The sequence below is a fragment of the Panthera tigris genome, chromosome C1 (assembly GCF_018350195.1).
Source record: "Panthera tigris isolate Pti1 chromosome C1, P.tigris_Pti1_mat1.1, whole genome shotgun sequence".
In the NCBI taxonomy this organism is placed as follows: Eukaryota; Metazoa; Chordata; class Mammalia; order Carnivora; family Felidae; genus Panthera; species Panthera tigris.
The window spans coordinates 19,256,004-19,271,393 of NC_056667.1; the positions used below are offsets into that span (position 1 = coordinate 19,256,004).

At 46.9% G+C, this 15,390-nt stretch overlaps 1 protein-coding gene across 2 annotated transcripts in view; it reads right to left on the minus strand.

Annotated features, from left to right (window-relative positions):
* Positions 1-2,867: 2,867 nt before the first annotated feature.
* Positions 2,868-15,390, minus strand: part of PAFAH2 (platelet activating factor acetylhydrolase 2) — a 64,139-nt gene continuing 51,616 nt past the window's right edge. The window contains exons 12-13 of one of the 2 annotated variants that reach the window (XM_042996198.1): positions 12,451-12,511; positions 2,868-3,049 (exon numbers count right to left, since the gene is read on the minus strand). In XM_042996198.1, the coding sequence (XP_042852132.1) occupies positions 12,491-12,511 (21 nt within the window). In that variant the 3' untranslated portion in view covers positions 2,868-3,049; positions 12,451-12,490. Of the gene's footprint in view, positions 3,050-12,311; positions 12,512-15,390 lie in introns of those variants that run through there. The other variant, XM_042996197.1, reaches the window with a different exon arrangement.

Here is a 15,390-nt window from a genome sequence, read left to right on the forward strand (position 1 = left end):
CAGATTCTGTGTCTCCTTCTCTCTGACCCTCCCCCATTCATGCTCTGTCTCTCTCTGTCTCAAAAATAAATAAACGTTGAAAAAACAATTCTTAAAATAAATAAATAAATAAATAAAATTTTAAAAATGTTTAAAAAAAACAAAACAACATTTAGGGCTGATTATCAGACGTATAACTGAGAGTATATCCTGAGGTCTAGAGTCTTGCGATTAAAAAAGTACATTAAAAAATATTTTTTTACTTGTTTTTAAGTTTTTACTTTTTTTAATTAATTTTTTAATGTTTATTTATTTTTGAGAGAGAGAGAGAGAGAGAGAGAGAGAGTGAGAAGGGAAAGGTCAGAGAGAGAGGGAGACAGAATCTGCAGCAGGCTCCAGGCTCTGAGCTGTCAGCAAAGAGCTGGACGCAGGGCTCGAACTCACAAACCATGAGATCATGGCCTGAGCCAAAGGGGGATGCTTAACTGACTGAGTCACCCAGGTGCCCTGATTAAGTTTTTACTTTTTTTTTTTTTAAGTTTATTTTGAGAGAGAGAGAGAGAGAGAGAGAGAGAATGCACATGCAAATGCAGGGAAGGTACAGACAGAAAGAGGAAGAGAGAATCCCACACAAGCTCTGTGCTGACAGCTCACATCTCAAGAACCATGAGATCATGACCTGAGCTGAATTCAAGAGTCAGATGCTTAACCGACTGAGCCACCTGGGTGCCCCTAAGCTTTACTTTTGAAATCATTTCAGATTTCCAGAGAGTTGCAAAGAACAAATACACCGAGTTCCCATACACCCTTCAGCCAGCTTGCTCTAACATTGACATCTTACATAATCACAGAACATTTATCCAAACTAAAACATTAACACCGGTACAATACTACCAATTGCGTGGCTAGCTTTCATTGGATTCTCCATTTTCCCATCGGGGTCCTTTTTGTGTTCCAGGATCCAATTCAGGACACCAGTTTGTATGCACAGCATGTCCCCTCAGCCAGTGACATGTCTTTTAATGTGAAGCCGGGGGGGGGGGGGGGGGGAGGGGGTATTGCTTTCTATTGTTTCTTCTAACCAACCTTTTCCCAAACAATCAAAAGATGAGCAAGAAAGATGATGTGGGGATGGTGAGCACACTGGCTCTCTGTTGGGCTTTTGGGGCTTCAGACAAGTAAAGGGACTGTTCCTCCCACATGGGGCCAGGAGGATGGCTTTCATTTCATAAGATCTAGTCTTTTTCTTTTTTCTTAAATTAAAAAAAATTTTTTAAACGTTTGTTCATTTTTGAGAGAGGACGAGCAGAGGAGGGGCTGAGAGAGAGGGAGGCACAGAACTCAAAGCAGGCTCCAGGCTCTGAGCTGTCAGCACAAGAGCCTGACGTGGGGCTCGAATTCACGAGCTGTGAGATCATGACCTGAGCCAAAGTTGGAAGCCTAACCGACTGAGCCACCCAGATCTAGTGTTTTTCTTGAATGGGCATTGGTAGACCTAAAGACAGAGGGGAGTTACTAGTTACTTTTAATTCATTAAATTTCTGGACCATTCCATAGCCCATTTCTCCATGGCCTGGCATGGGAACATGTTCCCGGTTACTTACAAAACTTCCAAGCAGTTGGCATTTATCAGCAGTCTTAGCAATTCAGTGAGAACAGAGGTTACAGCTGTCACAGGAAGTTGAAATCAAGCCTGCTGCAATCACACCCATTGAAAGGCGGGTGAAAGTGAAGACCGAGTAGAATTCCAGCCCAGGAGGTGGGGGTGGCTGAGGTGTCAGGAGGAGGGTGGGATGCTGCGCAAGAGAAAATACACAAGGGGAAGACAAGCTGATGCCTTACTGGAGCTCGGCTTGATTTATAGACCTTCACGGGCTTATTACTAAGCTCTTGCATCGATTAGTAAGTATCAGCACTGCCGGGCTTTGGCCGACCCCACAGCAGCCTCCTCCTCCTTGGTCTTCCTCCTGCCCCTGCCTCAAATCCACACCCCGCATGGGCACCTGCCAACTCAGGTCCCCGGAGAGTGCAGCCTCCAGCTAATCAGGATGGGTGGGGTCTACTACTTCCCTGGGACCTGCCTTACCGAAGAGCCACAAGCTGGGTGGAGGCTTAAATGGCAGTCTCACAGTTCTGGGACTTAGAAGTCTGGAATCAAGGTGATGTCAGGGTTGGCTCCTTCTGAGGGCTATGGGAGAGAATCTGCCTCTAGAGGAAACAGGGCAACGAAATGCCCAGATGAGAGAGTAAGTCCCGTAGGGCAGTGAACTGCCAGTGTTCCTCCCTGGCTCCAGCCTTCGGGTGAGAGTGGATCCCATGCCTGGGAATGGGCGGGGCAGGAGCACCAGAGCCCCTGAAAACCCTTCAGGGTGGGACCAGGACTTTAGGGATGCTGACCTAGAATCACAAGATCGCAGGGTCTCTGACTTGAGGGATTTGAGGGGTCACACAGTCACTCTTCAACCCCTTCCCTGAATTTTTACAACTAAAACAAACCCCCAAAATTATTCCCATTCCCCATCACCTGGAATTGACCATTGTTTACATTTTGACATATTTGTTTTCAGTGTTTTCTTTATGACTACATCGTTTTAAATTCCTTAGCCAATATATGGATGCACTGTCATTTTTTTTTTAAAGGAAAAATTAGAATGTTACAAGGAAAGCTAAAGTTCCCTTTCACCTCCCCTGGCTATCCCAGCTCCTTGCCCCTCTCCCCCAAGAAAGCCACTCTTTTGAGCTGGGAGTGTATCTTTTTATTTTTATTTTTTTAATGCATTATATATGTTTGAATATACCACAATTGTGTTTGATATGTTGCAAAATGGTATTATGTTGTATGCATTATTCTGCAACTTTCTGCCTTAATATCTTAGAGCTCTGCCCATGTCCCTGCATATATAGATCCAATGTATTCCTTCCAACTGCAATCTAGTGACTGATTATGAAAATAGACTGTTTTATTTATACTTTCCTTACTGATGGTCATTGAATGGTTTTCAGTGCTTTGTTATTAGATACGATCCTGCAATGGACAGCTTGCCCGAACACACCCCGTGGAAGTATTTCTCTAGCGTAGAAACCAAGAAATAGAATTGTTAGAGCACAGGGTACAAACCCGCTTCCCCACAGCCTCACCAATACTTGACATGGTCTAACTTTATGTTTATAGACGAGAAGACAGGCCTGGGGCTGTATTGCTTTCTTCTGGTCACAGTGCAGGTTACGGTTCAGGGCCAAGACCCGACCCCACACTCCCCCTGATTCCACGGAGTTCAATCTTTTCACCACACAGTATCGTCACTGTCACTTCTCCCCGGAAAATCAAGGAGAGGCTGGTGTAAGGAGGCGGGTGGGGAGGGAATGGCTAAAATTCTCCAGCATGGCGACTATGCTGTGAGTGGAAATGACTCCAAATCCTCCCAGAAAATGGCTTCACTGTGCGGCACGGATCTGCTCTCCCACGCGGGGAAGTTTCTACCTGCAGCTCCGCACCACGACAGTGATTGGCTCTTCCAGCCCAGACAAGGGTGGGGACAGAAATGGCGTCTCTAGCAGCTGATTTTTCAGTGCAGCAGCCCTGCTCGGGGAGGAGGGGCGGGGGAGGGGGAGGCCAAGCCTCCCGGGACTTGGGCAGGTGCGGAGCCCATGAAGGCAACCCCGCATCCCAGGCTCGCCCAGCAGACCGCGGCACGCGGCACCCAGCACGAGCCCCAGCGACCCCTCCCTGCCACTTGCAGCACCTTGAGGGTGGGCTGGCACTGGCCGGGCCCTGCAGGCAGCGCCTGACTGGCTGGAATGGAGCGAGCGCGCTGCAGAGAACGGCACTGACAAGTCCCAAGGACCTCCCAAGCCATCGAGCACGCAGCCGCGCCCACCGGGGCAGCTCTGAGACGCTGGACCCCCGGAGGCATAGGCAGCCACCGCCTGCCGTTAGCTCGGAGTAAGAAATGCAAGGCTGGGTCAGCACTTCTCACTTCCCGGGCTCCGATCCGGCTGCGGCAGGGACCCCCGTGGAGGATGCACGGACCTCCGAGGTGCACAAGGGCAATCTGGGTGAGGTCCCAGATCCCAGCCCCTCTGAAGAGCTAGTGCTCCCAGAGCTAGTGCTAGTGTGAGGTGTTCCTCCCCAGGGGCCTGTGGCCAGATTTCCCTTTTTCCTCTTCAAGGCAGGAAAGACCAGAGGAAGAATTTGCGGGAAAGAACAAAGCTGGCACCGCCCAGCCTCCTTTGCAGAGCCTGGAAGGCTCCCTCCTCTCACAGTTGGCATTACTTGGAAGATTGGTGTTTTTTCCTTAGCAAACTTTTCTTCTTGGCTACCACGTTGTGAGCCCTTGTCAGATGCCAAGCACTGTGCTGAGTGCATTATCCCATTTCCTCCTCCAGATGACTCTAAGACCTTAGTCTTGGAGATGATAAGCAACTTCCCCAGGTCACACATATAGAGTGGGATTAGGAAATTCTCCCAGATTCTGTGTTTTAAAATTTGTTTTGATTATACGAGTTTTTTTCCCCCCAAGCAAATTAGAATGTTTTTCATAATAGTCAATTCATAATTGCATGATGCTTTATGGTTTCCTAAAAACTACCACATAAACCCATCTACTTTAAACAAGTTTTAAAAATGAACTATCTGCTCACTCTTGCTAGTCTTTCACAGATCCTTTTGGCAAAAGTGACAATGGAGCACAGACACTGCAAACATCAGCATGCTATTTTTACTCAGTGGGAGGAGGGCGTGGAGGGCTGATGTATGGCTGGCAAGAGAGCAAATAGGTGACACGCTTCTGGAAAGTAGTTTGGCCATTTGGATCAAGAGTTTGAAGAACTGTCCTTGCCCTTTAATGAGGAAATAAGCATCTTCTAAGGAGACAGCACCAGCTGGCGATATATGTCAAATGCACATTTCCAGGGACCCAGCAATTCCACTCAAAGGAATCTATTCTATTGATGGATGTGCTAGCATGTGGTGAAAATGGTGTGTATATGTAAGGACATTCATTACGGCACAGCTCCCATAGCAAAAGCTGGGAACTAACCTAAAACCATTTCAATAGAATTAATTGTGGCACATCCATTTAAAGAAATTCTATGCAATATTTTCAGAAAATGAGGCAGTTCTCCTTTTTATATATGGAACAATCGTCAATATTAAACGAAGAGAGAAAAGTATAGCTCTGATATGCTATTTCTAAATGAAAAAGGAATATATATGTATGTATACATGTGTGTATACACGTGTATGTATAATACGTGTCTGTGTATATGCATATATATATATACATATATATATATACACATATATATGTATATATATATATATATGTGTGTATATATATATATACATATATATATATATATTTTTTTTTTTTTTTTTCCCCTAAGAAAGATACACAACAAACCAGGCAATTTACCTTCGGGGGAACACCACTGCTGGGGGGACCAAGTAGAATAAAGACTTTTTTTTTCATTGTCTAACTTTTAGTACCTTTGGACCTTTGTTCCATGTATGAATATTAGCAATTCAAAATTCCACTTAAAAATAGATTCACTAACATCCTTCCTCTGGACCCAGTAATTTTCCTTTTGGGAATCTAGCTCAAGGAAATCATTGCATTTCAAAGATTTGTACAAAAAGATATTCACTGAAGTGTTACGGTGAAAAATATGTAGGCAACTGAAAAGCCCAACAATAGAGGAAGAGCTAAGAAAATTACAGTATGTACATGTAATGTCCATCATGAAATCATAAAAAAAGGATGCTGACAAAAATATGTTACCGACACAGGAGAATGTTTGTAACATTAGGTAAAAAAAATGCCGGATAGAAAATTATCTCTGCAGTATGATCTGATCTGGTCACTGTAACAATAGTAGGACACAGAAACTGATTGGAAGCAAACATGCCAAAAAGCAGGCAATTGTGGCAAATGAGTAGAGGGACTGTGAGTGATGTTTTCTCTCTAGATGGCTTTCTATACTTTTCCACTTTTTTTGCAATGAGCATTCTTGGATAATTAAAAAAAAAACCTTAAAAATAAATCCCCACAGTATTTAGAAAAATTAAAGATATACTAACACATGAACCTAACAATTCTACCTCTAGAAATGAACCCTACATCAATAGGTGCACAAATGCACAAAGCATAATATTAATAACAAAAGATTATAAACAACGCAAGTGTCTATCAGAGGAGACCACTTCATAAGCACAGAACATCCATAATGGAGAATATGAAACGTGGAAAAATCTACAGGGTAACATGTTATTGTAGCAGGAAAGGCAACTTGCAGAAGGATATGGATGTTATGATTGCATTTTTTTGAAAGGAAGAAAAGCTGAAACTCTGTGTTTGTGCTGTTGGTACATACATGCATGAAGGATGCTAAAGTTTACCAAAAGTTGTCTTTGGGGAAGGGAATATGCTTTGGACTCTACGTTTATCTGTGGCATTTGTGTCTTTTATAAACATGTGTTCCTGTAAATCACTTGTGTAATTAAAACATAATATAGGGGGGAAGCAATACACATAGAGAAAGCTCTAAAAAATACACAATAAAATCACCAGCAGTTTTCAGCAGGAGTGACGTATCGGCGCTTGAAGCGATGGGTGATCTTCTCAATTGACTTTATATACTTTATGTACTGATTTTTTCTTTACACCCACACGTGAGCTACCTTCATAATTAAAATAGCAACACTGAAAGCCCTGTCTGATCGGCAGTAGCCCCTGGATTTCTCTAGCTCCGCTGTCCCTGTTCTAGGGCTCTGCTCTCTTAGGTAACCACCCTGGTCACGTGCACCGCCCAGGCACTCAAAGCCCCAGACAATACCCTGCTCATTTCTCCTCTTACCTAAGAGGAGGAAACGGAGACGCAGAGACACAACCTTCTGGCAGCTTTGTTGGGAAAGTGGACTCAGGCGACCTGGATCCCAGGCCCCTTCTCTCCCACCTCCAATTTCCAGAGATAACCCATAGGAAGGGAGAGCCGAGGACTGTTTCCACCAGGGCAGGGAGGACAGGGCTTGGAGCCATAAATTAATGATATCAGTGTAGCATCAAATGAGGGAACAATAAACCCCATCATTTGCCGAGTTCCCTCTAGGCTCGGCTTCAAGCTTCTTTCCCAGACAATGGCTGGTCCCATCCCCAGACAGCCTCTGCCAGGTTTTCCAGAAAGACTGTGACAGAGCATGGGGCCAAATTGGCCTCTGGTGGCCAACACTCTGGGCTTCACCTCTAATGACTTATCCCCTCCAAGGAGGGAGGCTTGGAAACCCTCCGGAGCCCAGGAGCTCAGCACTGGAAGATCTGTTTGCTCCAAAAGCTGAGCAGGAGACAAATGGTGCAGCGGGAGGGCACTGGCCTAGAAGCCAGAAAAGCGGCATCTCAGGAGCCAGCACCGCCTTGTCTCCTTTTACGACCGTGGCAACTCACCAGATCCTGTGAGTCTGGGCGCTTCAGGGGCAGACAGGAGCCTCTGTATCTGGGGAAGAAAGGGCGGTGTCGAGCCCCCTCCCCCTCCATGGCTGTCTCAGAATCCTAGATGCTGGTGAGGCTGCTGTTCCCTTTCCCAGCGCAGCTGCTGCCTGTCTGTCTCCATGGCAACCAGGCCAAAAGACTAATTTGCCAGGGTCCAGGCTCTGGAGCTTCCCTTGGAGCAGGGTTTTCACTTGTCTTTCTGCAAGCCAATCTTTTGCCCCTCCCAGGATCCTCTCATGGCAGCATCCCCTAGCCATCGCATGGGAAGGACACTGGGCCAGCCAGAAAAACGATTCCACGTGTCCTTTATAAAACCTGTCCCACTTAGAGGAAAGACACACAGCCTCCTGCCTGATGGCCTTATAATCACTGGCGATTCGTGTTTCAGAGACCCCCGTCCCGCTCCCTAGCTGCTCTGGGCTGCTAGCACGGGTCTGTAAGAACAGAGGGCTTAGGGAACAGGTTCGCTGGTAATGAGGTCCCCAATCTTATTCCTTTTCATCCCCTCAGGCTCCTTGCCACTCTCTCCTAGCCTATGGCTGGTCCAGAAGTTCTGCTGTGACCTGTCTGGTTCTCACAAGACCGAAATCTTTTTTTTTTTTTTCTTTTTGAAGCAAAATATCTTGATGACCACCTCTCTCAGAAGTTCACGGAGGGTTCGGCAGGTACTCAGCTTTCCAGAACTCTCCCTTGGATATAGTAAAATTTGCCTAACTATGTTGGCTTCCCCCAGGGCCATTTAAAATCAAACAGCTATCTTTTTCCATTTGTGCTCTGCTCTGCTGGCCTGCCTGTGAGCTTCCTAGAGGACAGGGATTATACAGCGGTCTTTTCCCAGGATATGGCATATTGCCTGGTATGCAGCAGATGGGTTGACGAACACCTCAATAGCACGGAAGCACCTTTATATACCAACCAAAAAAATCTGACTCGAGTCAGAAGACCTGGTTCTGGGCCTAACCCTGCAGCTAACTTGCTGTGCAACTCTGAGCAAGTCTATTGCCTTTTCTGGGCCCCACTCTCTCCATCTGTGAAGTAAGTTGGACTGTGATCTCTAAAGCTTCCTCCTCAGCTCCAACACCTTCTGTTCAAGGGAGAAATCCACACGGGTCTTCATAGGGGAAAACGGGTCAAGAGCAGGATAAATTAAAGAAAAAAAAAATCATGAAATGGTAACTTTGGACCCTAATGTCCCAACTGGAAAGGACTCCGTGAAGAAATAACACAGTCTGTGCAGATTAAATGCCATCCACGAGATGAATTCTGGAGAGCTAAGTTACCTGCCCTATTCACAGCCCGATCTGAGGAAGGTGTCCTGTGGAGTTCTCTCTGTACAAGGTGATAGTGGATGGTGACCAGATGGCCTGGTATATGCTGAGCCCAATGGAAACCAACTCCTGCCATGGTGGCTTGGCTGAAAGCCCTGCGTAAGGAGGCGAGTCATGCCCAGCAGCAGACCAGCACAACCAGCCTCCTTCTCCTAGGAACCGCCAACACTAGGTGCTCATGGGACCCTACAGCTCGGGCTGTAACCTGAACGGCACTGCACTGACTTGGAAGCCAGGGATCCTGGGCATGTCCAGTAGCCGAGACAGTAGAAAACAGCAACCAAAAACCTCTCCTCCTCCAGTGGAACCTGGTAACAAAATTCCGTCACTGAATTTCATTTACATGGGCTTCTTGTAACCCGGAAAGGCAACCTAATACACACTGACACTACCAGCTGAACATGCCACAGAGGGAACCCCAAGGCGACTCCTAGGCCCCACTGCAACAGTGAGAAATAGCTACCACACTTCCTCAAACAGCCCCTGCTCCAACCGTGCTAAACTACTCACATACTCTTCTCGCACATCATCCCCTTATTTCTGCTCGCTGCCCCTCCCCCTCCGCACCCCCCCCCCATCACCTTCCTACTCCTCTGCCTTCTGTGGGGCCTCCTCTGGTTCCAAATGTTACTCACCACACCCCTTTCTGGATTCCACAGCACTTTAGGACCCCTCACTGGGAGGTCTCCTCGACTGTGGACTTCAGTTTAAAGTCCTCATGTCTAGAGGCGCCTGGGTGGTTCAGTCGGTTGAGCGTCTGACTTCTGCTCAGGTCGTGATCTCAAGCTTGTGAGTTCAAGCCACGCGTCGGGCTCTGTGCTGACAGCTCCGAGCCTGGAACCTGCTTCAGATTCTGTGTCTCCTTCTCTCTCTGCCCCTCCCCTGCTCATGCTCTGTCTCTCTCTCTCTCTCTCTCTCTGTCTCAAAAATAAACATACATTAAAAAAATAAAAGTTAAAAAAATAAAATAAGGTCCTCACGTCTATGCCATAATTCTTTGTTTACATCTGTCTCTTCTCCCTTTGAATTCCTCAAAGCCTGGAGATTTCCTTGGGTCCTCAGTACCTATTGCAGTATCTGGCACAGGAGAAGTAGTCTATAAACATTTTTTCTAGCACTGAGTGAATGCATGAAAAGTAACAATGAGGAAGAAGACCTCATTTTTTGTATGAAGATGTTCAGAATCATGCCTGGTATTTGTTACCGTGCTTTTAATACTCTCAAAGCATTTCTTTCTTTTTTTTTTTTCCAAAAAAATTTTTAAAGTTTATTTATTTATTTTGAGAGAGACAGAGACATGAGAGCAGGGGAGGAGCAGAGAGAGAAGGAGAGAGAGAGAGAGAGAGAGAGAGAGAGAGAGAATCTCAAGTAGGCTCCCAGCTGCCACTGCAGAGCCAGACATGGGGCTTGAACTCCCGAAACCATGAGATCATGACCTGAGAGGAGACCAAGAGTCAGACGTTTAACCGACTGAGCCACCCAGGCCCCCTCAAAGCATTTCTAAGGTCACTTGTTACTTGGAGCCTCATCATACCCAAGAAGTGGACAGGGAGAGGGCTATGGCTCCCCACAGTAGAGAAGGACCCCAAGACTCTGAAGAGTGCAGTGACCTGCTCAAGGTCACAAGAGAGATGGCTCAGAGCTGGAGAAGAGCTGACCTCCTGACTCTGATCTGAAGCTGGGGTTCATCTACTCACACCATTGGCTTCCTGATGTCCCTGTGACCTCCCACACGGGAGGGGGTATCGGGAAAAGGAAGAGAGCTTTACGGCCGTGGATCTTCAGCCCTCTGGGGGACCCTCTCCTTCTTAGAAGAAGACCAAATCCATGGCCCCCAGGAAGCAGGCATCTAGAACCATGGAAGCACTGGGCTCACAGCCAGCAGAGTTGGGTTCCAGATTTGGGATTTCCACTTTTTAGCTGTTTAATCTTGGGTAAGTCATTTACTTTTTCTTTTTTCTTTTTTTTAAATGTTTTAATTCATTTTTGAGGGACAGAGAGCAAGCAGGGGAGGGGCAGAGAGAGAGGGAGATACAGAATCCAAAGCAGGCTCTAGGCTCTGAGCTGACAGCACAGAGCCCAACGTGGGGCTTAAACCCACACACCATGAGATCATGACCTGAACCGAACTCGGACACTCAACCGACTGAGCCACCCAGGCGCCCCTCGTTTGACAGGTGCTAGCTTCACAGGGCTATTGTAGAATCTGTGGGTTTCCAGAACTGAAGAGAATTTATACTCTGTTGAGGTATCATACCCATGTGAGGGGGAAAGACAAAAATAACATGGCAAAGAAGGGTGGACAAGGCCTCAAGTCTGAACCCATGCAAGGACATTCCCTCAGATGGAGTTCTATGTATGGGTGGAGGTCGCTGGCACAGCGACAGGGCAAACTGCCTTCTGTCATATCGTTCCCACCTCTCCTGCCATGTCCTTCAGTCAATTGATGGAAGGACAGAGTAGAGGGTTCCACTTTAACCTAAACCTGCAAAAAGGCATTTTCCTAAATTCCTTGACCTCATACAAATGACCTGCTTATTTTGAGATCACTTTATTTAGTTATTTTTAAGTAATTGCCATACCCACCACAGGGCTGGAACTCACAACCCCGAGATCGAGAGTCACCCCGAGATTGAGAGTCACATCCTCCGTGGACGAAGCCAGCCAGGCACCCTGGTGATCTGCTTACTAGATTCACTGGGTTCTAGCCAGCAGCCTCTTTCCAAAGCACGCTTTGGCCATTTTGTTACTTGTTTTCCCCTCTAAAAAGGTGGGTGGGGAGCCCATACCAGTTCTGGCTCTGCCGGGCTTCATCGGAGCAGGAGCTGGTAGGCACGGGGCCTTAGGGACAGTTACTTTTATTAAGTCCCTAGAAAAGCCACACTCACCTCTTCAGTTATTCATCACCAGATATTGTAAAGACTTGCAGAGGAGACAAAGAAGTCACTGGCTACCGTGACTGATTTTACACCCTCTGCCTGGAAATGGCCAGTTGCTACTTGCTATTGTTATTACTTTTTTTCCATTTCCATTAGTAAGGTTATGGGTTCAGTTTCTGCTCTCACACAATTAATGTCACCTGCAGACACGGGGGAGCTCTAGTCACCGCTGCAGACAGCGCCACTCCCATCGTGCTGTGCGGTAAACATTAGCCCGCCTGTTCTATCCACAGGACAATCAACTCCCCAAAGACGAAATATCTGCCGTATTCACGTAAGTATTTCCGGTGACTGGCACAGGGTCCGCACACTGTGGGCATTTGGTGATTACGGCTACCATTTGTCACACGCTGTGCTAGGCACTTTTTAATGTATCATCTCACGTGATCCCTACAACATCTCCAGGGAGAAATATTATCATTCCCATTTACAGATGGGGAAACTGAGGCTCAGAAAGGTGAAGTAACTTGTCCAGGGTAACACAGCCAGTAAATAGCAGACTCAGGATTGAAGAGAGGCGGACTAGCTTCAGAGGCTGTTGTCTTGCCATTTTGTCATAGGCTCGTCACCATCCACCTCCACTGCTGGAAAAACCCTTTTTTTCAGAGGGCCATTTCTGCAGCTAAGGCAGAGGCTGGCTCTGATTCTCTATCTTGTATTCCTGACTCTCTGGGGTCCCAGGTACTCTCAGTCTCCCCAGCAACAGAAAGGGACACTTACTCTTTTTCTTGATGTCTGCAGTGTTGGGGGCAAGGGTTTCTCACAAGTGCACGGGGGCTAACTGAAAAGGAAAAAATCATGATTAAAATAATGAGGCAGTCGAGGGACACTTCAGGCTCATCTGTCCTCAGGGGAGCCTCACATCCTAATCTGGTCCAAACCACTCACCTCCCTCCCCGGCGGGGCTGATTTGATGGTCTATAAGATGATGGTAATAATGCTAAAGGGAAAGGAGGTATGCGGGAGGAGTTAAGACTCAGATGGGGCGAGATTAGAGATAAAAAAGCACGAGTTTCAGGCTGAATTTAGAGCATGACATCATTTCTTTTCGGAGTCAAAAATCTCTTTTAAATTATGTTTATGAAATTGCGTTTTGGAGTTCCATAATTTCCTCATATTGCTCATCTTCTCCCTCCTATATAACAGGAGTCAGAAAAAGGGAGACAGAAGTCCTGAGGGTGCCGAGTCTCAAGCCTTCACAGGACAGACTTGGAGACTCAAAGGCTCACAAAGCCTCCGCCCCCACCAAGGAACGAAGGACGGTGAAAACAGGAGGGGACAGCTTGGAAGGTGGCTTTGGCTAGCTCCAGGTGCAGGAGAATTTGCAGTGGGAGACAAACAGGTCATGGGGACGGAAGCTCGCTGTGAGCTGGGGGGGTGGTGGTGGGGGGTCCCTCACCTGTGTGTTTCCCCGGGGCCCACGCCTGGACTGCTGAAGCAGACACTGTCATCTGAGGGCTTGTGGGCTCGGAAGGATAAAAGTGGTATTTAGCAGAAGAGAGAAAAATGTATTCAACTCCCAGCCCAGTTATGATTTAGACGCAGCCGTGGGCAGAATAGCAATGAGCTCCTTATTTTAAACAAGTGGTAGAGAGATGAAAATAGATCTAGGGTGTCGAACCATTGGAGGTTTTTGCAATCCGGGAAAGGACTGCAGACCACACCCTTGTCAGGCAGGGAAGAGAGAGGGTCTTCCTTGAGAACAAAAAGCCTCTCTTTTCAGAGAGGGGTGTTCACATTATTGTTGTGGCGGGATTTGCGTCTAAATCATCACTAGAGAAGGTTCAGACCTCATCTTGGTGCTGGGCTCAGGGAGGGAGGAGTCTCCAGCCCCTGCCTTGGGACTCTGGACCCAAGTAAGACCCTCCAAAACTAAAGGAACCCCTGACTGGGTGGGCCCTCAGGGTCATGTAGCAAAAGCTATGACCGTGGTTCCACTCTCACAGCATTCTCACGGAGCAGGCGTAAGTATCTGCATGCTATATATGAAGAAACTAAAGCCCAAGCTAAGGTCTAGACCAAGGTCACACATTTAGAAGTATAGAGTCATTATTTGAACTCAGGCCCATCTGACCCCTAAACCCATATTTTGCCTACTACACCACAGAGGCCTTTGCTTGATTGTCACTTCTCAGTGAGGCCTTCCCTGAGTACCCCAAGTAAACATGCAGTGCCTTGTCCCTGGCACTCTCTAGGCCCTGCCCCTATTTTATTTCTCTTCTCAGCCCTTAAAAGCATCTGACCTGGGGTGCCTGGGTGGCTCAGTCGGTTGAGCGTCTGACTCTTGATTTCGGCTCAGGTCATGATCTCATGGTTTGTAACACGGAGCCCCACGTGGGGCTCTGTGCTGATGGCATGGAGCCTGCTTGGGATTCTCCCTCTCCCTCTCTCTCTCTCTGCCCTTCCCCCACTCTCTCCGTCTTTAAAAAAAAGGCGAAAAAAGCAAACAAACCCAAAAAACATCTGACTTACTATATCTTCAGTTGTTTATTTGTTTTAGTCCGTGCTCTTCCCCTGAAAACTAGGCTTGGCGAAAGCCAAGATTTTTATCTATATCCGTAGTGCCTAGAACAGTATCTGAATTAATGAATATTCAGTGTATAAGTGAATGTTGAAAAGCCTCTTGCCTGACTTTCTACTGGAAAGCTAGCATCGAAATGCATACTGCTTTTGATAAAAAGCAACCCGATGATCCTTTAGAAAACCTAAGGGTTCTAGACTCTGATGGAGTAAAAGGGAGAGTACACGGACAGCGGGGCTGCCGTTTGGAAGGAAGGGGAGCGGAAGACAGCATTCAAGGTGGCAAGGGGGGTGAGATGTAGATGTGAGGTGCTAGCTCACAAGTTAATCCGAGTGCACACAGGGATCAGTGAATAAGAAAATAAGACAGGTAACTAGAGATGCTGACACAGACAGTGGTGCTCAGTCTCCAGAAGAATCAACAAAGCTGTTCCACAGCGTCGTCTGGCATGGATCGTGGGTGTGCTTGTTGCCAATAACTTTTTCTTCATTTAGGAAGATAAAAAAGGTGGGGGTGGGGGTGGGGGGTGGATAAGACTTCCCTGTAGGACAGATAGTAACTGTACCAGAGAAAAGATACACAAAGTCACTTGAAAACAGAGGTTCTTTAGCATGCCCAGACTGATAACTTGAGACAAATTTTTGGACTCAGTGGGGATAACATGAGGTTATGTAAAACCCTGAGTACAAGGCCTAGAACATGGGGGCCATGTGATGCTCACTATTAAGCTGATATCCTTTTCTGAAAATCTGATAAATGCAACGAACTCTCTCTCCAGAAAAATGCACATTTGACCATATACTCAAAATTTTGCATGCAATTTCACTGGGGATAGGAGCCTTCCAGAGCCTTCCAGAGCCTTCCAGAGGCTTCCAGGTCTACTGAACAAGGGGTTATGAACAAGTGCCTTAATGAGACAGAAGGGCTCTGGGGTCAACAAGATTTGGCTGTAACTCGCTAGAATAGAATCATACGCCTAAAGAAACAATGTGCTAATTGGAACAGGGGTTAATCAACCTTAGGAGCACAGTAGGCAAATATAGGCTGTCCCCATTCAAGCACTGCTAAGGGAGGGGTGCCCCTGGCCCAAGAACCCATTTGTCTGTCGCTGGTAGCAATGGTTCAGCCCTATTTCTGAG